The sequence below is a fragment of the Tenrec ecaudatus genome, chromosome X (genome assembly GCF_050624435.1).
Source record: "Tenrec ecaudatus isolate mTenEca1 chromosome X, mTenEca1.hap1, whole genome shotgun sequence".
NCBI classification, from domain to species: Eukaryota; Metazoa; Chordata; class Mammalia; order Afrosoricida; family Tenrecidae; genus Tenrec; species Tenrec ecaudatus.
In genome coordinates this window covers 108,923,506-108,949,819 of record NC_134548.1, presented here as the reverse complement: position 1 = coordinate 108,949,819, position 26,314 = coordinate 108,923,506, and the positions used below count along the sequence as shown (strand labels likewise).

The window sequence follows — 26,314 nt, the reverse complement described above, 5'->3', positions numbered from 1 at the left end:
TGAGGCCATGCATTTTAAAAAAACTTTTTATTGTGACTTGAGTGAGTTGCTTTACATTAAACAGTTCACACACATTTTGTTTCAGCTCATTAATTTTCACTCCTCTTCATGTGCCATCACTTATCTTACTTCCTCCGTGTGTTTCCTGCCTCCATTCCTCTTTCTTTTCCGATCCTCTGAATTTAGTTCGTGGCTAAGTGCTGTCCTTTTGATCTAAAATGGCTGATTAATCTAACATGGGGTGTGTGTGGGGGGAGTTCACTTTCCAGACCTGGAGGGTGATTAAGGACCATAGTCTTAGGAGGCTCCGCTGGCCCCTATCTAACAAATAAGGCTGATCTCCAGGTCATTTAACATTTGTCCTCTTGTGATTGACTTATTTCACTCAGCATAATATCTTCAAGCTCTATCCATACTGTAATATGTGTCAAGACTTCATTTGTCATACTGGATGAGTAACAGTCTGATCTATGTTTGCACCATATATGTTTTAATCCATTAATTTGTTGTTGGGCATTTATGTTATGACCACCTTTTGGCTATTGTGAATAATGGTGTGATAAACATTGATGCACAAGTCTCTGTTCAGTCTCCAGCTTCAAGCCTATTATAGATCAACCTAACAGTGGAATTGTTGGGTCATGTAGTAGCTCAATTTTTAGTTTTTTTTGAGAAATTGCCACATTGTTTTCCACAGTGAATACATCATTTGCATTGGGAAAGGGTATCCGTTTCCCTACATCCTCACTATTTGTTCTTTTTAAAATTTTTTACCTTAGCCATCCTAGTAGGAGTTTAGTGGTAGCTCATTTTGGTTTTGATTTTCATCTCTGTGCTAGTGACCCTCAACATTTTAAAAATTGTGTTTAGTGACTCTTTGACTATCATCTTTAGTCAAATGTGTATTCAAATCCTTTGTCTATTTTATGGTTGGGTTATTTGTATTTTTTGTTGTTAAGTTGTCAAGGTTTTATATAATTTTGGGTTGTTTGATTCTTGTCAGATATGTGATGTCCAAAGATATTCTCCTACTCAGTAGCTTGTATTTTCAAGGCTTTTTGGTAAAATCTTTTGATAAACAGAAATAAAAAACATTGTTTAGGGGCATAGTTTTACTCTGACACATGTGAGATTGCATTCAGCCAGAATGGACCCTAACACAATTGGTTTTACATAAGCAGAAGAAAGGAAAAGCTTACTAAGTCAATGCAAGTTCAAGGCTAGTTTCTTAGCCCCTCTCCTTCCCAACCTGGTATTACTGAAAGCTACCGAGCTGCATTACTCTTCTAGTTTTAAAAAAAAATCATTTTTATTGGGGGCTCGTTTTATGAGATTTCTTCTTTACCTTGTCATTTGCTAATTGTCCTTTTATTAATATATTAGATAATCCCTTGTTGAAAGTTAGGTCTGACAGCATTGTCCTTGCTGGTTCTTCTAAGAACGTTATGGTTTTAGTTGGCAAATTTAGGTCCTTAATCCATTTTTAATTTTTGTGTGTGTATGGTTTGAGGCAAAGAGCCTGTTGTAGTTTTCTGCATGTGAAAATCCAATTTCTCAGCATTTATTCAAGAATTTCTTCTTTTTCCATCAGATGGACTTAGTACCCTTGTCAAAAATCAATTGACCATATACATGTGGGTTAATTTCTCTACTTTCCATTTTATTCCATTGGTCTGTATGTCTACAAGTATTGCTATACCAGTACCAGGCAGTTTTTATTACTGTAACTTTATTGTATGCTTTAAAATCATGAAGTGTGAGTTCTCTTACTTTGTTCTCCTTTATCTTTGTTTTAGCTATTCAGGGTCTATTGCCTCTCCATATAAAGTTGGGTACAGAATTCATTTCTGCTGGGCAGATGGCTAGAATTTTTGTTTGGGATTATATTGAATCTATAGCTTTCTCTTGGTAGTATTGGCCTTTTAATAATATTAAATCTTCCAATCCATAAACATACAACATCTTTCCATTTACATATGTCTTATTTAATATCTTTTATTTTCCTATATGCTTTTGTGGATGGAGTTTTGGTGGCATAGTGGTAATGTGTTGGGCTGTGATCCGGAAGGGTAGCAGTTTGAAACCAGCAACTACTCCATCTTGGAAACTCACAGGAGCAGTTCTACCCCATCTTATAGGGTTACTATGAGTCAACATTGACTTGATAGTAGTAAGTACAAGATGACATTGTTTCCCTTTCAGATTATTCATTGCTGGTGTATAGAAACCTGCTGATTTTTTTTCCTTTTTGAACTTGTATCCTGCAACTTTGTAGAATCTTTTATTCTAGTTTCCTTGTGAATTCTCTGGGAATTTTTTTCTATGTATAGGATCATATCATCCACAAACAGAGATAGTTTTAATTCTTCTTTTCCAATCTGGGTACCTTGTATTTATTTTTCTTGTCTTATTACTGTGACTAGGCCTTCTAACACAATATTTATGGAATTGGTGAGAGTGAGAACCTCTGTCTTATTCCTGGTTTCAAGTTAAAACCCTGTCTTTCCCACCAAATATAACACTGGTTGTTGACTTTTCCTATAAGCTCTGAATCATTTTGAGAAGTTGCTCTTCTTTTCCAATCTCCTTTAGGGTTTCAATCAAGAAAGCATGGTGGGTCTTAACCAAAGCTTTTCTGCATCCATACAGATGATCATGTAGTTTTTTTCCCCTTTATTCTATTGATGTGGTATATTATGTTGATTGCTTTTCCAATGTTTCTAATTTTCTAATGATCCCAGAATAAATTCCACTTGATCACGGTGTATGACACTTAGTTTACTATTATGTGTTTTGTTTGCTACTACTCTGTTGAGTATTTTTGCATCTATAATCATAAGAGATATTGGCCTGTAGTTTTCTTGTTTGTGGGATCTGTCTGCTTTGTGTACCGGTTTACATTTGCTTCAAATAACAAGGTAGGAAGTATTTGGAAGACTTTAAACAGTCCTGACGTCAATGTTCTCCAAATGCTTAGTAGCCTTTCCCAGTGAAGTTATCTTTTTCATTAAAAAAAAGTCTTATCCAAGGCTTTTTATTTTTGAAGGAAGGGTTTTAATTACATATTAACTTGTTATGGTTCTGTTGACTGTTTCCTTTTGAGACAGTTTGGATAGATGGTGTGCTTCTAAAATTTTTTTTTTCATCTGGTGGGTTATCAACTTGGTTGCTATACAATTTCTCATAGTATTTTCTCATGGTTCTGTTTACTTCTATTGGGTTAATTGTAACATGGTCTCTCTCATTTTTTAAAAGCTGGCTATTTGCCTCTTTTCGTCCGTCTGCTTGCTTTGAAGAAAGAAGAGTACACGTTAAAGTACAATAAATCATGTCGGAGTTACTCGACCTGTCTTTTCTCTCTGACATGGAAAGAGATGTGATCCTCAATGTTGTTCAGCGAGATGAGGAGCTCCGGAAAGCTGATGAGAAAAGGATTAGGTAAGAGGCCTGGGAAAAAAGAGGGTGTCTCCAGCTTTTGACCAATAATATCTGAGGTTTTCCTTCTACCGCTCAACTGGCTTTCAGAAGAACTTATGTAGATGAGGTTCACCTCTCCATGCTGGTTCCTGTTGGGCTCTGGGTTTATTGTCTTCATCCGACCAATTAGTTTTACTGTGTATTTCTTACCACCCCCGATCTTCTAACCTGAGTAGATTTTGAATCTAGTTGTGCTTCTCTCTTGGGTCATGGCAGGAAACTGAAGAATGAGTTACTGGAGATCAAAAGGAAAGGGGCCAAGAGGGGCAGCCAACACTACAGTGACCGTACCTGTGCCCGGTGCCAGGAGAGCCTAGGTCGTTTGACACCAAAGACCAACACTTGTCGGGGTTGTAATCACCTGGTGTGTCGAGACTGTTGTGTCCAGGAGAGCAATGGTACCTGGAGGTGCCAAGTGTGTGCCAAGGAAATGTGAGTGTCACCTATGGGTTTGCAAAGAGCAGAAAGAAGGCCCCGATTGTGGTGAGAATTTCCTCCTTGGTCAGTGTTGGTTGCGTAGCATGAACCATTCTTTTTCTTTCCTTTTCTGTAATTCCTCACAGAGAACTGAAGAAGGCAACTGGAGACTGGTTTTATGACCAGAAAGCGAATCGCCTTGATTACCGCACGGGCAGTGAGATAATCAGGATGTCCTTGCGCCGCAAACCTGCAGGTATTGGGCGTGTGCAGAGATGACTCCCTGAGATGTTTATAACTTTGCTGATAGATCCTTTGGTGTGGACTCCTAGCGTGTTTTTGCCTCCAGGATTTTCAGGGGTCATATAAAAGATTGTTTTACTCTCCATTCTGCATGCATGGTGTACTTCAAGGGAGATTACTGGTTCTGAAAGTTCTTTCTCTATCAACCCCCATCATTAGCTGCTGTGTATTTTTGTTTGTTTTAAAGTGAGTAAGCGAGAGCCCACAGGACAGTCTCTACTTCATCAGGCACAGATTGGCGACATCTGGCCAGGAAGAAGGATCGTTCAGGAGAGACAGAAGGAGTACAGGTGGGAACCAAGTAATCCTTTAAAGATATGATGTATACCTCTTGAATGTTTTTTATTTATACTTTATTCTAATTATAAAACAAGAGATGTTCATTATAGTAAAAATGGGAAAGTACCTAAAACAATAAAGGAGGGAAAAGAAGCATTTTTACTCCTACGGTCCACAGGCAACCGGCAGTTGCTAACATTTTGGCATATTTACTATGTTCGTCATAAGAACAATTTGAAGAAAATTAAAATAGCACAGACTCATTAAGATATAGCCATAATAGGAAATAACAAAGAGGAGAACAACAAATTACCCCAGTTCCTGATTTTTTAGTTCACATGATGTGAAAATAATCTCAGATACCTTCCTATACGTGTGTGTATAAATACACATATATGTGTATGTTCTATACGCATATATGCATATACATAGTAAAAGGAATGGATAACTACATAGACTGAAACATTTTTACAGTATTGGATCATATTAAATTAAAAGCATTATGTTTAATTTTGCTAGCATTTAAAAGAATAAAACATTGAAATGAAAATTGGTGATTTTCAGACAGGTGTTTCTTCACTGTCATTAGTCATTAACATCCTTCTAAGGTTAAGGAACAATATGAAAATCATTGCATATTTTTTTCCTAATACTTTTTTTGTAATAGCTCATTGAGCTATAATTCACGTACCATTTAATTCTCCCATTTAAAGCACAGAATTCAGTGGCTTTTAGTATATTCAGAGTCGTACAATTATAACTACAATCAATTTTAGAACACTCTCATCAGCTCTAAAAGAAACCCTCTACGTACCATCATCTCCTGCCCTAAACAAACACTAATCTATTTTCTGTTTCTCTGAATTTGCCTATTCTGAGTATTTCATTGAAATTGAGTCATAGATGTACGATCCTTGATATTGGATCTTTTGTGTCTGGCTTCTTTCATTTGGCATAATGTTTTCAAGCTTCATCCACATTGTAGCATATATTACTTCTCCAGTTTTCTTATGTCCAAATAATATTCCATTGTACAGGCGTACATGAACAAAATTTTGTTTGCTCATTCAGCAAGTGATAGTTATTTAGCTTGTTTCTATTATAGGAAGATTATACGTGGTAAAGTGTTTCTACTTTGGGGCTATTAGAAATCATACTGTTATGAACATTTGTGTACAAGTTTTTGTGTGGATATGTTTTCAGTTTTCTTGGGTATAGACCTAGGAGTGGAATTGCTGAGTCACACGGTGAGTCAGCCATTTATGATGTGACCATTTTAAGTACTAAACACCATTGGTGGACTCTGCTATGATTAATGATGAGAATAGCTTTCTTATACTTCCTCCCACCTGTTTTCTTCTATGCCTATCTTATTTTTCCTTTGTCAGGTATAGTATTTACATTGTGTTCTACAGCCATAAATCATTTGCTTGTTGTAGGTCTTAGTTTCATAGTTTAAGAAATTGTTTGCCTACAACCAAGCCTTGTGCCTCTGGTCCTGAATTCTGTACTTTGATTCATTTTGCGGTTGGGTATCTGGATTTCATCATTGGAAAGTTCTTCCAAGAAGGGCTTCTGGGTGCCATATTTATTGGATTCTTTCATGTTAAGATTACCTGCCATAGTGACTTTATATTTACTGATTTCTTAACTAGATATCATATTCTTGAGTTATACTTTCTTTCCTTCAAAATGTTGTAGGTATTTCTCCATTGTCTTCTGCCACTGAATGTAACTCTGAAGAAATGAAAGGCTAGTTTGATTCTTGTTTTTCTCCTTTCCTTGTAAGTAACTCTCTCTCTCTCTCTCTCTCACACACACACAGGTATTGATTGGCTATTCTGGAAGTTTCCCTTCTTCTTTTCCTTGAAGTTTAGCAACTGAACAAGGATGGATCTCAATGGAAAAATGGGGGAGGGGCGGGAGTTGCCATGCACACTGTTCTGAATTGTGTTGACCTCGTGTGTTTCTCAGGAGGACCACATTCCATAGAGTTTGGGGAAGCTATAGCTGTCTTCCAGGAACTTGTGAGTGGGTTTGTACTGCCAACCTTTTGGTTAGTAGTTGAGTGTTTAACTGTTTGTACTATGTAGGAACTCCTTTAGGGACATGAGAACCAAACCAACTGCCTCCTAGTCACTTCTGAGTCATAGCGACACTGTAGGCCAAAATAGAACCGTCCCTATGTCTTTCTGAGGCTGTCAATCTTTACAGGAGAAGTAATCTTTGGTCTTTCTCCTGTCCTTTGCCTGTTGACTACAAACTACTGACCTTGTGCTTAACAGCACAATACATAACCCATGGCACCACCTGGGACATTACTTAGATTGTCTTTATCCCCAATTTCTGCTCTGTCCTTTAACTATCAAATATAATGCAAAACAAAAAACATGAAAACAATGATGAGTGATCAACCCAACATTTCTCCATGCTTAATTTTCACTTGTGCTTACCCTTCCTTCCTTCTTCCTTCCCTTGCTGTTTATGATTTATTTATTCCAACGGATTTTCTTTTTTATATTGATTGTTTCTTTGCTCTCAATCTTTTTTAATCTTCTGAGTGCTTGTGCTTTGTTCAGTCTATATTCCTATTAACTTTCCTGTGGTATAAAGTACCCACAAAAATTCTACTTCTTCTTGGGTCACATTAGGTTATATTCTTCTCCAGACTGGGTTCCTTGTCCAGAGTGCTAGTTGTTTCCATCTCTTCCAACCCTGTGATATATTTATATATTTCCATATATCTGTAAAATGAGAATCTCTGCCTATATCTTTTGTCTTATCTGAGATCTTGAAAGGCTTCCCAGTCAAACTTGAAACCATTTATTTCTTTCTCCCACCTAGCAATATGTTAAGAATTGAGTAGTACTATGTATTTCTCTTTTCTTGTTACCTGTGTATGTGCTTCTAACTTCCCTCTAGCCAGGAGGAAATGTCTTTCTTTACCATATTTTACACGACTTGAAAATAATATCGACTCAGTGAGGCTGGAGGAATCCTGCTACCACTGCCCTGTGATATTCTTCAAAGAGTGAAATTAAACTATCCCCTGAAGTCGTTTTTAAATCAACAAGACAAACCATTTCCTCAAAAAGTAGAATGTCATCATAAGCATTGTACTTTTTAAAAATTGGCCAAAGGTACAAAAGTAACTCTAAAGTGTGGGTGCAAAATTTAGGGGCAGTGAGTCTGATCCCAGGAGCCCTAGTGGTGCCTTGGTTAAGAACATGGCCGCTCTGAAAGTTTGGTAGTTCTAACCCAGCTATTCCATGTGAGAAAGACGTGAGTCTTCTATTACAAATATGACAACCCTGAAAACACTGGGGCCATTTTGCTCCGCCTACAGGATCAGTATGAGTCAGAATAGGCCCTATAGCAACATATTTAAAAGGCGTCTAAGTGAGTAGGGGTGAAATAGCTGGAGCAGAAGTAATGAGAATGTTGACATAATCTGAACAATGTAACCAGTGTTGCTGACTAACATAGAAATTATTCACTGAGAGCATGCTTTGATGTGTATATGATATCACCAAATATTGAATTTAAGAAGAAGAGTATATAAATATATAAAAGACATCCTCAATAACTGCATCACCACTGTCCCAGGCATTATCAGCGTTCCTCAATGCTTTGGCATCTAGGCTACTGGACTGTCTAAATACAAATATGGATTGGGTTCCTAAAGTTTTTAAGTAATTTTTTAAAAATAGGAAGTTATATACATGTTAAATGAGAAATAAAGCAAAATAGATACAATCTCTATAACACAACCAATCCAATAGAAAATGGACAAATGATGTAAGCATATATGTACCCAAAAATGATATATAGATGAGCAATACGCACAAGAAAAGATGTTTAATTTCATTAGTGATCATTGTTATTGGTGTTGTAGGTGATCTTGAGTTGGTCTCGACTCACAGTGCCCCTAAGAACAACAGAACAAAGCAATCCCGGGTTCGGATTCATCCGCATAATCATTACAGTGTTTGAGCCCTCTATTTGAGCAACTGTATCTATCCATTTTGTTGAGGGTCTTCCTGTTTTTCAAGGACCCTCTACAGTTCCAACTATGATGTTCTCCTGATAAATGTCCGAAGTGTGTGAGGCAAAGTGTCACCATCCTTGCCTGTAAAGGAGCATCCTTCTTCTAAGACAGATGTGTCTGTTGTGACAGTGCATGCTTTCCCAGCACCATGCACCAAAGGCATCCACTCTTTTTTGGTCTTCCTTGAATTTTGCTTCCTTTAATTTGACCACGAGCAATGCCGAGCTTGTTCTTCCCTTTGTGGGTTCTCACTCCAGGCCTTTGCGCATTTCAATATAATACTTAACGTTGTCTTCGTAAGGTGCCCTTTGAAATCTTCTGCTAAGCTCTTTTATTTCACTGTTTCCTTTCGTTCTTTTACATTCAGTAGCACATATAATGTTTCTTTAACAACCCCCACCCCCGAAAAAAAATTTCCCCCAGATTCCTTGTATTTCAAAACTAAATAATGGTTTGAGTGGCTGGGAAAAAAAAGAGGAAAACGATCATTGAAATGGACTTGGAACCTTCAGTGACAAGCAAGTTCATCACAAACAGAAAAAAACGAATAGCAAACAAAACAGAACAAAAAACTACTAGCATAACTTCCAGTACCAAAGCAACGCACACACCGTGTCACACAATATGATAGACCAACAGACGCGTGAGTGGTGGTCATTGGTCATGAGGGAAATACAAATTAAAATCACAGTACCGTATCACTATGTGCCCCTAAAACCATATAATCCAACCCATTGATGCTAATTCGGACTCATGACGACCTCATGTGCTACAGAACAGAACTGCAGTCTGCAGGATTTTCTTGAGCTGTCAGGTGAGTATTGCATACACCGAAGGATGCAATGATTCCGCGTTCAGCTGCGGCTGGAACCATTAGCTGTCGATGCTCACCAGATGGTCTATAGACGAAAGGCCTGATGGTTGCTCCTGTAAAGGTGATAACCTGGAGAGCTCCGGGGGGGGGGGGGGGGCAGTTCTACTTGTGCCGCATGAAATTGCTGTGAGTGGAAATCCATCCTTGATAACACCCAACAACAGGGACTTTATAATCTCACCGTTGTCTATTTCAACTCCGAGTGACGTCCTGTGACAGTAAAACTGGCCCAAAGGGTCTGCTAGGCTGTGATCTTTTTGTTTTAATAAATCATTTTGTTGGGTCTCGTACAACTCTTATCACAATCCCTACATTCATTGTGTCAAGTATATTTGTACATTTGTTGCCATCATCATTCTCAAAACATTTGCTTTCTACTTGAGTCTTAGCATCAGCTCCTCATTCTACCCTCTTCCTCCCCAACGGATCCTTGATAATTTATAAATTGATATTATTTGTCCATGCCTTACATAGTCCGATGTCTCCCTTCACCCACTTTTCTGTTGTCGATCCTGCAGGGAGAGGGTTATATGTAGGTCATTGTGATCGCTTCCACCTTTCTGCCCCCACCTTCTCCTTCCCCTCCTAGTATCTCTACTCACATTATTGGTCCTGAGGGTTTTATCTGTCCTGAATTCCCTGTGTTTCCAGCTCTAATATGTACCACTGTATATCCTCCGGTCTAGCTGGATTTGTAAGGTAGAATTGGGATCATGATAGTGGGGTGGGGGTAGGGGCTGGGAAAGCATTAGAGAACTAGAGGAAAGTTGCATGTTTCATTGGTGCTACACTGCAACCTGACTGGCTCGTCTTCTCTCTGGGACGCTTCTGGAAGAGGATGTCCAGTTGCCTACAGATGGGCATTGGGTCTCCACTCCGCACTCCCCTTCATTCACAATGATAGGATTTTTTGTTCTTTGACGCCTGATACCTGATCCCTTCACCACCTCGTGATCAGACAGGCTGGTGTGCTTCTTCCATGCGGGCTTTGTTGCTTCTCAGCTAGATGGCCTCTTGCTTATCATCAAGCCTTTAAGACCCCAGATGCTATATCTTTTGATAGGCGGGTACCATCAGCTTTCTTCACCATGTTTGCTTATGTACCTGCTTTGTCTTCAGCAATCATGTCTGGAAGGTGAGCATGATGGAATGCCAGATTAATAGAACAAAGTGTTCTTGCCTTGAGGGAGTACTTGAATAGAGGCCCAATGTCCATTTGCTACATTAATACTAAGCCTACTGAATATATGCACACAGATCTATTTCCCCATTATCATATATAAATATATTTACATATGTATGTGCCTGTATTTAGACCACTATAAATGTCCTTTGGCTAGGCTGTGATCTTTATGGAAGCAAGTCACTAGGCCTTTCTTCCACAGAGCAGCTGTGTGAGTTTGAACTGCCAACCATTTGGTGAGTAGCCTAGTGCTTCACCATCGTCTTACCAAGGTTCCTTTGAACATACTCAAATCGACTTCCATCAAAGTCAATTCTAAGTCATAGCATGGGTTTCCAAGATGGAAGATCTGTAGAGAGGTTAATAGTTTCACCTTCTCCCATGGGGCAACTAATAGGTTTAAATTGTTAACTCACAGCACCACCACAGTGACTAAAATTACGAATTCCTCTTGTTGGCACTTTGTGGCTCTTTCAGGTAAGTGTTGGACTGCTAACTGCAATGTTGGTGGTTCAAACCTACCAGCTGCTCTAGCTCTCTGCTCCCAAAAAGAGTTACAGCCTTGGAAATCCTGTATCGGGTCACTATGAGTCAGAATCAACTTGAAACTAGTAGGTTTGTTTGTTTTGTTTGATTCATTGTTGGAGAGAATGTGAAACAACTGAACTCATACATTGCTAGTGGAAATGAACTGCATTTTGCAGCTACTTTGAAAAACAATTTGGCAGTGTCTTAAAAATATGAACTGTGTTCCTATCTTCATGATCCAACCATTCAACTACTCAGTATTTACCCAAGCAAAGCAGAAGTGTATGTCCAAACAAAGACTTGTACATGAGAAAAATCCAAAAAACAAATGAACAAAAGATTTGAACAGGAATTTTCACAACAGCTTTACTGGTATAGGCTCAAACTAGAAATAGCCCGAATGTCCGTCAGCAGGTGAATGGATAAATGGTAGTCTATTGATATGATGAAATGCTACTCAGCTAGAGAAAGGAATGAACTGATATGTGCAACAACATGGGGGAATATCAAAGTAATCATGCTGAGTGAAAGAAGCCAGACGTACGCGAGTGCGTACGATATGATTTCATTTATATAAAATCATGGAAAATGCACACTAATTTTTAATGACAGCAAACAGATCAGTACTTGCCTGGAGATAGGAGCGGGGAGGGAGGGCTTGTAAAGGGGCAGCAGGAGACTTTTGAGAGTAATAGATGCGTTCACTATCTTAATTGCGGCAATGGTTTCACAGGCATATGTAATCATCAAAACCCATCAAATTGCACACTTAAACAGGCACAGTTTATGTCCGTTATAACTCAATTAAGCTGTAAAAGGAAAAAAATATAGGAAAATATTACATCTTCCCATGTCAGCACTAAGTGTCTACCTCAGTCTGTTTCCTATCTGTATGGTGTTTCGTTGTATGGCTGTACCATGATTATATCCACACAGCCGGGGGGGGGGCTGACTTATCAGATCCAGGTGATGAGCCCCCCCCTTTCCCTGTGTGTATAATGATAAAAGTGACTTTTATGTGCTGAACCTGATTAACACATCTGACATCATCAGTCAGAATGTAATTTCTGAAACCTACTGTTGCTGTCTGGCTGTGACCTCTTGTCTCATTGGACACAGAAGACAATTATTTATGCTACACATGGAATTAGATTAAATGACCATAAATGTTCTTTTCCATAAAATAATGGAGCCTCAGAGATAATCAAATTCAATGCTCCTTTTTTTTTAACATAAAAGAAAGCAGGATAAGTGATTTACCTGAGATCATACAGATAGAGTCCAGGGCTCCCGTGTTGTAGTCTATTTTTTACTGCACAGATGTCAAATAATTGCTTTTTTGCCCTACAGTGGCTCATATCAGCTCTGGAATAGTACGTACATATTAATCTGTAGGGAAAACCAAACAAGCACAAGCCCTCTTCATGGGCCACTGTTGGGGAAACTACCTCTCTAGAGGAGAGGTTCTACCTCTGCTTCTTTTTCTCCTTTGGAGAGAATGGGGGAAAGAGTGGTGCTGAAGTCCATAGGAAAGCAAGCTCCCTGCTGACTGTGACTAGTGCTGGAAAGCTGAGCCAGCTCCCACAGAATGACGGCTCTGCCACTTCTGGCGCAGCTGAGGGTCTCAGCCCCGACGGGCGGCTTTCCTAACAGGATCTCAGACACCACGCAGCCACGTGGAGAGTTCATTTTATATTAGTCAAAGCCAGAGGTTTTACTTACTTCATTCTTTGTTCATTTATTTGCACCTTGGACATGTTTATTAATGGCTACTATGTACCCAGCACCGCTTTAGGCCATGGGAGTACACCAGTGAAAACCATCAAGCCCTGTTTTCATGGACCTTAGATTTGGTACGTGGGGGATACAGGCACTAAGTAATCAAGTAAACAGAGTTCATTAGATGGTGACAAGGGCTATAGAGAAAATGAAATAGATGAAAGGGATAAAGAATGTCAGGAAAGCATGGGTGTACATATGCTGGATTTTTTATCATTTATTGTTTACTGTTGTTGCTAAGAATACATAAAGCAGAATAAACGCCAATTCGACCATTTCTGTGTGCATTTCAGTGACATTGATTACAGTCTTCCAGTTGTCCAACTATTCTCACCTCCCTTTCCCTAATTGTGCCTCCCCATAGTTTTCCTCTCGAATATTTATTCCTAGTAGCTCTTGTCAATTAGATCTCATGTTGATAGTTCTTCAAGGAAGAGCACAGTGCTCCAGGCAGACACTCTGTGTGAGTTAAGCTAAATTACTCAGTTTTAAAAAGACTTCAGGGAGTGTTTTGGCTTAAAATTCAAAGATTATATCCAAGGCAATAGATTATGTAGGATAGCTGGTCTTAGTACGAAAATGACATTGGGCAAATACATGAAGCAAATGAGAGAGCAAACTCTGAGGCCTGCTGGAGGCAAATGGAACAACAAGTTTAACTAACTACCTTTGGTGAGTTTGTGTTTGGCCTGTTTGAGAAAGTTGAAACTGGGTGAGCAAGGAGGAAAATGGTTGGAGCGAAGACAGATCATATAGGACTTTGTTGGTACTTATAAGGTTGTTAGGCGGGCTGCCTAGAGACACAAATCCAGTGATACTTATATATGTATAAGATAGAACGTTAGATCCAGAAGAAAAAAATTTTAAATCATTTTATTGGGGGCTCGTATAACTCTCATCACCATCTATCCATCCATCCATCCATCCATCCATCCATCCATCCATCCATCCATGTGTCAAGCATATTTGTACATGTGTTGCCATCATCATTCTCAAAACATTTTCTTTTTACTTGAGCCCTTGGTATCAGCTCCTGATTTTCCCCTCCCTCACAAACTCTTGATAATTTATAAATTATTATTATTTTGTCATACCTTATGCTGTCTGACGTCTCCCTTTACCCACTTTTCTGTTGTCTTTCCCCCAGGTAGTGAGTTATATGTAGCTCCCTGTAACCAGTTCCCCCTTTCTATCCTTTTCTATCCTACCTTCCCTCCACCCTCCTGATATTGCCACTCTCACCACTGGTCCTGAGGGGTTTATCTGTCCTTGATTCCCGTTGTTTCCAGTTCCTATCTGTATCAGTGTACATCCTCTGGTCTAGCCAGATTTGTAAGGTAGAATTGGGATCATGATAGTGGGGTGGGGGGGAGCATTTAGGAACTCGAGGAAAGTTGTATGTTTCATCATTGATTCCTTGCACTCTGACTGGCTTGTTTTCCCCCAGCAACCCTTCTGTAAGGGGATGTTCAGTTGCATACAGATGGGCTTTGAGTCTTCACTCTGCACTCCCCCCTCATTCACAATGATAGGATTTTTTGTTCTTTGATGCCTGATACCTGATCCTATTGATACCTTGTGATCACACAGGCTGGTGTGCTTCTTCTATGTGGGCTTTGTTGCTTCTCAGCTAGATGGCTGCTTGTTTATCTTCAAGCATTTAAAACCCCAGATGCTATATCTTTTGATAACTGTGCACCATCAGCTTTCCTGAGGAAATTTTATATCAAGAAGGTATCCCAGCCCATCCAACTGAAGTCCATAAGTCCACTGGTTGACAGGGCCCTCTTCAGATGCATGTAGGTGCAGGCCAATGATACTGGATGGTGCAGCAGGGTGCAGGAAGATCTCCGGGCAGTGAGTGTAGAGTCACATGGATCCAAGGTACGTGGAAACATGGCAGGGCTGCTCCTGGACACTGGCAGAGTCCTAGCAAGCAGGAAGGTGAAGGGGCAAAGAAAGAGTTCCCAGTGTCTCTCATTCGTATACAAAAAGGCTAATGACACCAAGGAGGTGTAATCTGACTATGACCCAATTAATAGGTTGGGCCCCACCTTTACCCTTATCCAGGAGTGTCTAGTTGACCTAATCCATAACTATCACACAAGGTCTCTCTTCCTTTTACTCTGAGAAGGAAAGGTTTAAGCAAAGAAATGGCATGATCAGATTTATATATTTCCTTTATTAAGGAAAAATTGATATAATATACATTCACTATTTTATTTATTTTATTTATTTTTATTTTTTTTATTTTAATCCCTTTAAAGTATATAATTCAACCCCTTCAGATTCCTTCCTCCCTGAAACTAAATATTTGTGTGAGGGGCTAATAAAGGAGGAAAAGTAAAACTAAAGTGGATTTGGAGTCTTTAATGACTTACAAGTTAATTTCAAGCATAAAATAATAATATAATTTTTTAAATTCAATGACTTTTAGTGTATTCCAAATATTGTGCAACTGACAATAGTGTCTAGTTCCAGAACATTTCTATCACCATAACAGCGAACCCCATGCCCTTTAAGCCCTCAATTTTCTTCCCTCGAGTCCCTGGCAACCATGATTTCTATTTCTGCATTAAAGAACTTGTGTATTTTGAATATTTCATGTATTAATGAAATTCTATACTAGGTGTTTTTTTCTGTGACCAATTTCTTTCACTGAGCATACTGTTTTCAAGATTCACCCAGGTTGTAGCCTGTGCCAGTACTTCAGTTTTAATGGCTGAATAACATTTCCTTGTGTGTAACTTGTTAGGTGCCCTCAAGTCAGCTTCAACTCATCGCAACCCTAAGCACAACAGAACAAAACAGTGCCAACCCCGTGCCATCCTCACAATTGTTAAGTTGGAGATCGTTGTTACAGTCTCTGTGTCAGCCCATTTTCTTATAGAAATCTACCCTATTTTAAAATTTATCATCTTAGACACTTAGGTTGTTTCTGTCTTTTGATTATTATGAATAATGCTGCCCTATGCTATTCAGACACTTTCCCCCCAACAGTTTTATTGACACATAATTCACATATCATGCAATTGAATAGTTCAATCGTTCTACATAAACACATGGGGGGGTGTGACTCAGAAGTGGCTTATTGACAATGCCCCATGCTGTCCTCGCTCGCAGTATCCAAAGAACCCAACCCAAGTCCCTGAGGTTGGCGTCTTAGCATGGCTCCCCTCCCTGCGGGAGGGCAGAGCAAGGACCACCGTCGCCTACTCCCATCAGGTCACTTTTAGGATGGGGAGATGCCTTAGCATCACACAGCACCACCCTCTCCGCAGCCGTGACTGCAGGGGTTACCTTTACTGGGGTGCAGAGATGGTGTGACCCCTGCCTATCCTGAGGCTACCCTAGCAGACCCAGCCACATACTTTTTCTCCCCCTCCTTCAGACTGTCCCTAACACTCCCCGAGATCCAGGCCTTGGCAAAGGGGCTGGCAAGGAGGGATTTTTAATGTGGACATATGCTTACAGTTCTTCTGGGTATACACCTAAGAGTGAAGGGATTGGCTCTTACGGTACCTCTGTGTAAGATATACATTATACAAGTTCTTTTTGGCTGTGTGATGATGGTAGGTTGCATGAGGTCCAGGAAAAAGCAGGGAGATGCATTGGGAGGCCACTGCAACACTCCAAGAGCTGCATGATGGCGGCTTGGGTCAGAGTGGTGGGTAGTGCAGTAGGTGGAAACTGAAAGTTCTAAGTATATATTGACAATGGAGACAAGAGTAGTTGCTGACAGATTGGATGTGGACTGTGAGGAAAAACAAAAGAGGAGTCAAAAATATCTCTTAACTCTTGATCTGAGACTTAAAAGGAGGGATTTTCTATTTAATGAGATGGAGAAAAATTGAAGGAGAGATGACTTAGGGAAGGATTTGGGGGTTTCGTTTGGGCTACGCTGTGTTTGAGATGTCTGCTAGCTATCCAAGTGGAGGCGTTGAGTAAGCTGCTGTAAATGGAAGTCTCGAGTTTGAATGAGGGATGAATTTAGGAGTCACTAGTCCATAGAGGATATTTAAAGCCATGGGTCTAGATAAGATCCTTTAGCTATGTCTAGATAGAGAAGAAAAGCAGCCCAAGGAGTAATCCTGCAGATAATCACAAGATAAGAGGTCTGAGAAATGAGGAAAGACCAGCAAGTGAGGTTTCCAAAGGATAGCCAGTGAGATTCGAAGCAAAAAAATATATATATATATATCATGAGAATTTGGTATAGTGGAAGTCAAGTGAAGTTACTTGCAATATTTAAGGATGAGTGAATTTATCCCTCCCTTTTCGTGCTGTTCTTAGAAAAATCCTGGTGGCAAAAGACCCGGGAATAGTGTCCTTCCATTTGGAAATGAATACTGCCATTTTGACCCAAAGCCCATCTGTAGGCAACTGGACATCCCTTACAGAAGGATCCTAGGGAGGAGACGAGCCAATTAGGGTGCAGTGTAGCAACGATGAAACATACAACTTTCCTCTACTTCTTTAAAGCTTCCTCCACGCTACTATCATGATACCAATTCTATCTTGCAAATCCAGCTAGACCAGAACATGTACACTGGTACACATAAGAGCTGGAAACACAGGGAATCCAGGACAGAAAAACCCTGAGGACCAATAGTGAGAGTAGTGATACCGGGAGAGAGGAGGGAAGGTGGGGTAGAAAGAGGGAACTGATCACAAGAATCTACACACAACCCCCTCTTTGCGGGACGGACAACAGAAAAGTGGGTGAAGGGAGATGTTGGACAGTGTACGATATGATAAAATAATGAGAGTTTACAAATCATCAAGTAGTTCCAGGTGTCCTCGGGAGCATCTGGAGCCAGGGTAGCTGGTCATAGGAGTTCCTGCTAGCCATGGGAGTGACTAGGGGTAGGCTATTCCATCCCGCACTAGACGTTCTGCTGAGCCAAGGACATAGGAAGTGTGTGTCTCCAAATGCAGGGTAACCAATGCATGATACATCAGGATAGGCCTTTGACCTAAGGCAGAGCAGCGCCTGGGGAGGAGGTGGGGTGTCACTGGCCACACTTTTGGTCACCAGCAGGATGAGGAGAAAAGGGGAAAGATTGTACCTTTTTGGCCACTGGCCAGTGATGCGAGTGCTCACGAGGCCCTGGAGAAGTGCGGCCAATTATCAGGTTGTTGTTCCAATCTGCAAAGTGCTTGTCAAACTTCAAAATGACCCCACTGTGTCAAGCCAGCTGACAGTTCGCTATTCTGCTTGTTTCTTTCTTTATCAGTTCTGGTCAGCTGCTTTTCCTAGTCTATTTGGTCTACTTCTCACATTCTTTTCTCTGAAGCTCAGGGTTCTTCATTCATCATTATTATGTCTTCGTTACAGAGCAGCGGTTCTCAACCTTCCTCAGGCCGCGACCCTTTCATCCAGTTCCTCATGTGGTGGTGACCCCCCAACCATAACAGTTTCTTCATTGCTCCATCATCACTGTCATTTCGCTTCTGTGATGAATCAGGTGATCCCTGTGAAAGGGTTGTTTGACCTCCAAAGGGGTAGCGACTCACAGGTTGAGAACCGCTGTATAGAGGATCAGAGTCGCCTGCTGCCTAGTCCATCATCTTCAGGATTACCCGTCTATCCAAACCTGGCTTCATCTGCCCTGAGACCAGAAGAACGAGGTAGTACCCAGATACTACAGTGGATCATTCTGATCAGGGGCACAGTAGATCAGTGGTTCTCAACCTGTGGGCCGCGACCTCTTGGGGCGGGTGTCAAATGACCCTTTCACAGGCATCTCCTGTTTCACAACAGTAGCAAAGTGACAGTTATGAGGTAGCAACGGAAATCATGTTATGGTTGAGGGTCACCACCATATGAGGAACTGTATTAAAGGTTCGCAGCATGAGGAAGGTTGAGAACCACGGCAGTAGATGGATCCTGATAGAATGGGAGAAAACTATGAAGCAGAACTCAAATGCTTTTAAAAATCTGGAGTTACCTGGCTGGTTGGGACTAGAGGACTCCCTGAGATTATTCCCCTTAGACACTCTTTAAACCATGAATCACAACTCTCCCCTGAAGTCAACCTGTTAGCTGTGTCACTGATTTGCATACAAAACCAAGAACCCGTGAGTACTATGTTCTTTAAAAAATCATTTATCTGAAGCCAAAAGGCTTTATTTTTAACACTCATTAATTGTACATATATTTACTGGATACTTTGAGCTCGTTACCATGCAAGTATTTTTAATAATAATTTATTGGGTTTGTGGCAAAAGCACATTAGGTTCTCAGTTGGCAATTTCCACACAAAATTTTCCGTGACATTTGTTACATTTTCCACAATGTATCGAGGTCAAAAAATGCTTTTAAAAAAGATAAGGAGGTAGGGGGACAGACAGGGAAACTGAAAGCATCATAAAATATTAACCTGAAAAAACCCCCCAAACTTACTGTCTATTTTATATATATACCTTATACTTCCTTGAGGGCACTTGCTCAAGAATTCAGTTAAATATTTCTGTGCCCACTTTGCACTAGTTTCCCCGGTAGACACTAGGAACCTCGTGTCAACAGGATACGTGTTCCCTGATGATTTATGGAGCATAGTCTAATAGAGGCGAAAGAAATACATGGAAACTTCACCAAAGAAATCCCAGTCCTATGGGAGCACATAGGAAAGCTACGAATCTAGGTTTGGGATCAGAGTCTAGTCTTAGAAATCTAGAGGCCTGAACATGTATAAAGGGGTACCTGAAACAGGAGTCCATTTCATGAGACGGGTAAAAACAAACCAACAAACAACAACAACAACAACAAAACCAATCTCAAGGTTATGAGAAGATTCTTTAGGCAATGGGAGAGAAAAAGAAGAGGGAGATGTGGGCTCTCTGGGGTAAAAATTCATCTCTGATGAGTCAGTCAGGGTGTGAGGTAGTACCGATGAAGAATACAGCTTTCCCCCTGATCCTGGATGCTTCCTCCCCCCCAACTACCATGTTCCGAATTCTACCTTGCAGGACTGGATAGGGCAGAGGTTGTACACTGGTGCATATGGGAGCTGGAGGCACAGGGAATCCAGGGTGGATGATACCGTCAGGACCAGGGGTGTGAGGGGCGATACTGGGAGAGTAGAGGGTGAGTGGGTTGGAAAGGGGGAACCGATTACAAGGATCTACATGTGACCCCCTCCCTGGGGGACGGACAACAGAGAAGGGGGTGAAGGGAGATGCCGGATAAGGCAAGATATGACAAAATAATAATCTAAAATTATCAAGGGCTCATGAGGGAGGGGGGAGCAGGGAGGGAGGGGAATAAAAAGAGAACCTGATGCAAAGGGTTTAAGTGGAGAGCAAATGCTTTGAAAATGATGAGGGCAAAGAATGTACAGATGTGCTTTACACAATTGATATACATACATGTATGGATTGAGAAAAGAGTTGTATGAACCCCTAATAAAATGTTAAAAATAAATAAATAAAACAAAAAAAATTCATCTCTGAAATGTATAGTATGAGAAGAGGTGAAGGCTTGTCCTCATGCTAAGGCGTTTGACCTGGATGCTGCAGCAATGGAGAACCACTGAAGAATTTTAAAGGCAGACTCACACACACTCATTTTAGAAAAGGCCCTTGGGCTACCACTGTGGGCAGCTTTGAAGGCTGGAGGCCTGCCTGGAGGCAGGCTCGCTCACTTCCTGTTGGTTTTTCTTCTAGTGTGCCATTTGACATGCTCAAACCCAAGAGTGGCAAGAGTGTGCTGGAGGCTGAGAGTGAGAGCTTGGATAGCTATACAGCTGACTCCGACAGTACCTCCAGGTGAGACCTCCCCACTGGGCACGCCACCCCTCGGCGTAGAGGTCCTCTTGTATTCTCTACCTCTGGGATCAGGACGCCTATGCCCTGCATGGTCCTGATTTCCATCAGGAAGTTGGAGGACGTATTTGGCTCTGACCTTACCCTAAGTCTTTCAGGACCACTTCTGCTTATTTGCCTCTTGAGCAAAGCTGCCTGGAGCATATTATCCTCTACCTTAAAGGCTCTTCCTAGCCCAGCCCCAGCTGCAGTCCTCTGGGAACGGAAGGATGAATGTATGCGTTTGTAGAGTGGGTTAGCTTATTATCTTCTGCATCCCTCAAGGTCAGTCAGACGTGAAGTTTACCTTCTGGTTTGTTTACTGTCATGACCTCAAGCCTTCCTTAGAGGTTTGGTCCCTTGATGGTTGAAGGGGATGGGGAAGAAGTTATTTAGCTCTAACGTCTGTATCTACCTTCAGGAGAGAGTCTCTGGATAAATCTGGCCTATTTCCGGAATGGAAGAAAATGTCTGCCCCCAAGTCGCAAGCAGAAACGGTACGCTTTACGTTAGCAGCACAGCTTTTCTTCTCCTCCCCGCTCCTCCTCCTTTGACTCGGAAGAACTGACATCGGAAATGCACAAACATTGTGTTCCGTGTCACCTGGGAACATTTTCTTACGTTTGGGCTAAAACACGAGAAAATAACCATTTCATTGTTCCTGTCAGTTTGACTCACACTCAAGTGAAAAATCAGAGCCTTATTCTGCATAAGGCTGGCTTTCCATACTCACTCTGCCACCCTTTCCCTTTGCTTTGCCGTTTCCCCCCTGCCGTAGGAATTCCTGGCTGCTGCACATGGTTAAGCACTGGGCTACCAGTTCAGAGGTTGGTGGTTCGAATCCACCCAGAGGCACTTCAGTGACTGCTCCTGAAAACTCATAGCCTTGAAAGCCCCACAGAGCAGTTTTGCTCTGCACACATGGGGTCATGGTGAATTGGAATCCATACAACTGCATCTAACAACAATTCCTTCCTAGGAAATGCAACCTGGGGCTCAAAATGTGGTATCTGTGGATGAGGGTGAAATGATTTTCAAGAAGAATACCAGAAAAGTGCTGAGGCCTGCAGGTAGCTGGTTTCTTTTCATGGCATTTTGGATTTGGAATTCTGAATACCCGTGCTGCACTGTTGGCTTGGAGAAGAGGGGACCTTTGTTTTAATTCGTGGTTTTGCTTGTTTGTTTTCCGCTCAGAGTACACTAAATCTGTGCTAGATCTTCGCCCAGAAGATGTGGACCATGCAAGTGGCTCCTTGGGAGACAGAAGTAGATCTGTTCCAGGTCTCATTGTAGATATGGTGAGTGCCCTTGTATTTCCCTCGAGCACTGTGTGACATTGTATTTATCCAGAGGACCTGCTACTCGCCAGTGTACTGTTTAACCCTGTAGAAAAAAGACAGCATGGATCTTGATTCGTCCTAAATTTCTCCAGCAAGTCTGGTTCTTCATTTGCTCAAAGAAGGACTGCTGCCTCTGTCTCTTTCATCTTTGAATATATTGCTAGACAAGTGGTTGGGAGCTCAAATAAATACTTGCTCTCATTAAAATGTAAAGGGCTTGGGGAAATCAAATGGGGAAAATCCAGAGCTCTCAGGGAAAACACTGTATATTCTAACCTTTGTCCTTTGAAACTTGAGAAAGATGGTTGGAGTAGCATATGGGATCCTGAAATGGGGAGGCATATGAAGTTAAAGGTATATATATTAACATACAAGGTGACAGCTCAGAACTTTGCTACAATGAGGGTTCCCACTAAAAGAATCTCTTTTCATTTTGCTTAACTAAGAATCTCTCTTTATTATTCCAGGAAGAGGAAGAAGAGGAGGAAGAAGATATTGATCACCTGGTGAAGCTGCATCGTCAGAAGCTAGCCAGAAGCAGCATGCGAAGTGGCTCTTCCATGGTAAACACTATTAGTTCTTTGGTTATTGATGTGCTCTGGTGCCAAGAAGGAAATACTGTATATACTCGAATATAAGTCGACCCAAATATTAGCTGAGGCACCTATATATTTTTTTCCACAAAACAGCATTAAAATGTGCCGGCAAAACTCGGCTTATACATGAGTATACATGATATTTCTCTACTAGAGCCAAGATCTAGGGAGATCATCTGGTCACTCTTTCCAGGTGAGTTACATTTGTTGTTTGTAGCCTCACTTAGGAGCATAGACTCTCAAACATATTGGGCCTACTGCCCGTTTTTCAGGGGAAAAAAATTGCTCAGTGCCCACCTTGCAAGTAAAAATGTTGGTGCTGTAGCCCACAATCTGGGGAAAAGTGTACGTGTCTGCTGTCGCTGCCCTGCTCCCACCCAGCTTTTTCCAGTCCCCACCCCCGACCCTAGAGAGTGGTATTTCCCACTGGCCCTGGAAAGGTTTAGGGCATTCAGGCGAAATGAATTCTTTGTCACAGCGTTGTGAATTAGACCCATAATTTCTCCCCTTACGAGATATTCAGGCCACGAAATGAGCATAATCAGATTTCTTCTTTACCCCAAACCCCACTGCCATTGAGTTCGATTCTGACTCAGCAACCCTATATAGGGATTCTGAGGCTTTGCATATTGTTACAAAAGCAGACAGCTTCATTTTTCTCCCTTGGAGCAGCTGGTGGGTTTTAACTGCCTACTCAAGAGCACTACCAACACTCCTTTTCTTCATTATAACCCCCTCTCACTATAGAGACCTTATAGGACACCATAGTAGAACTTACTACTCCTGTGGGTTTCCAAGACTGCAAATCTTTATGGCAGCAGAAAGCCTTATCTTTCTCCCATGAAGTAGCCGGTGGCTTGGAACTGCTGATTTTGTGGTCAGCAGCTCAGTGCATAACACACTACACTACTGGGGAGTCCTTGATCCATTTTGCTCCACTCCCAAATTCTCACATTCAAGGGCAGTACATGTCATGAGAAGGGTGCTGGCAGAATTCATTGGCATCAGGGTATGACTAAGGGTCAACAATACCAATCAGAATCAGAGTCGAAAGAAACATTTAAGAATCAAGTTTGGATCTGCTCCTACTGTAAAGATTGATATTTTTTGGGGGGGTGGGGAGGAAGAGTTGGGTAAGAGGGTGATTAAAGCGTCTTCACACTCATTCAAATGGGCAAAGAATGCAGAAGGGACGATCCCTTTTTAGCTCGGGTGGTGGGTGTAAAGATAAAGCTCCCCAACTCTGGTTCTATCTTTTCTCTCGATAGAACCTGATAGGGAGAAAGGGCAGCAGAACAAATCCACAGATAATTAAAGAAACTTCTAACCAACTTTTTAGCATAAATAACCTATGCTGAAAAAGGACTTGTGTTGCCTTTACTCATTGCCCACCTTCTGGGTCAGGTGAAATTGAACATAATGTGCCCAGAGAGAAGGCAATGAGAAGCTAAGAGTCTAGATGTCTGAGTGTTGTGAGTGTGCGAGTTAGCACTAGCTCTCTTATCACAGTCTTGGTACAGGGCAGTCGGAAGTACTGGCCTGTCATAGGGCTGTCTGCAACTCTTGGATAGTGGCTGTGACTTTATCATGAGATGCCGGGGGGTATGGCTTCCCCAGAAGTTTGTGGTGCTTTATCTGCAGAGCACAATTGGCAGCATGATGAGCATCTACAGTGAAGCTGGTGATTTCGGGAACGTCTTTGTGACGGGCAAGATTGCTTTTTCCCTGAAGTATGAGCGTCAAACACAGACTCTGTCCATTCACGTGAAGGAGTGTTACCAGCTGGCCTATGCTGATGAAACCAAGAAGCGCTCCAACCCGTGAGTGCCTTGAGACCCTGACTGATGATATGCGATGAGAGATGACACTTTGGAATCTGTCTGGGAACCCTTGAGCTGAGGTGTTTCCTTCCCAGGGGGACAGGGAGGTGTGATTGACAGTGGCAAGGGGAGATACAGGAAAGGCAAACAGAACTGGGAAAGGTATGTCTAAGAAGGGCTTGAAGTGCCATTTTCGTTTCTTCCTGGCAAACGGAAATGGCGAGCAGAGAAGTTAATGGAGTTGAATAAAGACAGCAATGGCATGTTCTCTCTGGTTTCCAGATATGTGAAGACTTATCTTCTGCCTGACAAGTCCCGCCAAGGAAAAAGGAAAACCAGCATCAAGCGGGACACCATCAATCCATTATATGATGAGATCCTCAGGGTAAGTATCTGGGCACTGAGGGTGGAACAACCTGCTCGGTCTTGTTTCCTAAGCATTAGCTGGCTGGTCGGCAGGGGGTTCAGTCGGCCATGGCTGTGTCAAAGGCAACACTATGGGCATCTGTTCACAGCGACTTCCCCAAGGAGAGGAGAACAAAGAGCAGGCTTGCTGGGATTACTGTGAAGTCAGAGACTCACTTCAGCATACATTTCCTTTTTAAACGTTATTTTGGCTAGGGAGTCTCCTTGGAAGTTCTTCTCAGATGGTCCACTGTGCCCTCACCCACTCAAGAAAAAGGTCCTTTATTGTCCAAGTCCTCCCATGGAACATGGTCGATTTTTATGGGATGGGGAAGTGAAAACTGAGTAAGGAAATTCAAAATGGGTAGGGGAAAAAGTAATCTGATGGTTTAAGATGCTGGAGTTTGGGTAGGGTTGGTCAGGTTTTGGAACGATTCTTCATCACTGAAGAATTGCTGCTAACGATTCAATCATCTTGGACTTCTACTTCTCCTTCACAGTATGAGATCCCAGAATCTCTCCTGGCCCAGAGGACCTTGCAGTTCTCAGTGTGGCATCATGGTCGTTTTGGCAGAAACACTTTTCTTGGAGAGGCAGAGATTCAGATGGATTCCTGGAAGCGTGATAAGAAACTGGATCATTGCCTCCCTTTACATGGAAAGGTAGTCAGCATTAACCACTCCTTACAGTTTGAACCTGAAGCCGAATTGTCTGCAGTGCCCTCTGCTGGTAGATGTCGGTAACAAGCTTTGAATGTCGCCTTCTATAGAGTTCTAGTGCCCTCTGCTGGTGTTTCGGAGTTTGACAATCATTTCAAATCCGCTTGTGTGGCAAGTAATCACATCTGTGTGTGCCAGGCGAAGCATGAAGCCATGGCTTTGCTTTGAAAAGTCTCTGTATGTGCTAAGCTTTGCATCCTAGCCTTCCAGAATGTTGGTGTATCCAAACAGCTGAATTTATTCCTCATCTGTGAACTCATCTCTGGGTGTATCCTAATCTGCACTTCTTTTCCAAGCCCACCTCCCTAAAGAAGTGTGAGTGTGTGGGGGGGGGGGCTCGGGGGGAGTGCGGAGAGCAATTCATGGAACTCCAGTTGCTGTTGTCTGTCCTCTTTCTTGGCCACACAGGCCAGCGAAATTTTTACTTTGGAAGTGGCATCATGGGTGAGGTGGCAGTGTGGAATAATATTGCCTGGGATCTAAATCACCTAACATAAAATAACTTAGGCACATCACCTAACTTCTGTCCACTTCGGTGTCTTCATTGCTACCAATACACTTCTTTGGCAGGATCGTATACAAAAATACTTACCAGTGCCCGACAACATAATGGACATACAGTAGATTACTGTCAGTCTGGTCAAGATGAAATTGGTAAAATGGAATTAGAACTGGGCCAATCATAGTTTGGGATGAACAGAATGGGTATACACTTGCATTTTCCAAAGGAAAAACAATAG

General features: G+C 41.6%; 1 protein-coding gene across 1 annotated transcript in view; it reads left to right on the top strand.

The window, feature by feature from the left end:
* SYTL4 (synaptotagmin like 4) overlaps window positions 1-26,314 on the top strand; it is a 72,604-nt gene that overhangs the window by 36,562 nt on the left and 9,728 nt on the right. The window contains exons 3-14 of the mRNA XM_075539216.1: window positions 3,256-3,438; window positions 3,694-3,909; window positions 4,041-4,150; window positions 4,385-4,487; window positions 20,557-20,658; window positions 21,116-21,191; window positions 21,674-21,764; window positions 21,889-21,992; window positions 22,502-22,597; window positions 24,272-24,450; window positions 24,733-24,835; window positions 25,356-25,517. Coding sequence (XP_075395331.1) covers window positions 3,329-3,438; window positions 3,694-3,909; window positions 4,041-4,150; window positions 4,385-4,487; window positions 20,557-20,658; window positions 21,116-21,191; window positions 21,674-21,764; window positions 21,889-21,992; window positions 22,502-22,597; window positions 24,272-24,450; window positions 24,733-24,835; window positions 25,356-25,517 — 1,452 coding nt within the window. The 5' untranslated portion in view covers window positions 3,256-3,328. The remainder of the gene's footprint in view (window positions 1-3,255; window positions 3,439-3,693; window positions 3,910-4,040; window positions 4,151-4,384; window positions 4,488-20,556; window positions 20,659-21,115; window positions 21,192-21,673; window positions 21,765-21,888; window positions 21,993-22,501; window positions 22,598-24,271; window positions 24,451-24,732; window positions 24,836-25,355; window positions 25,518-26,314) is intronic.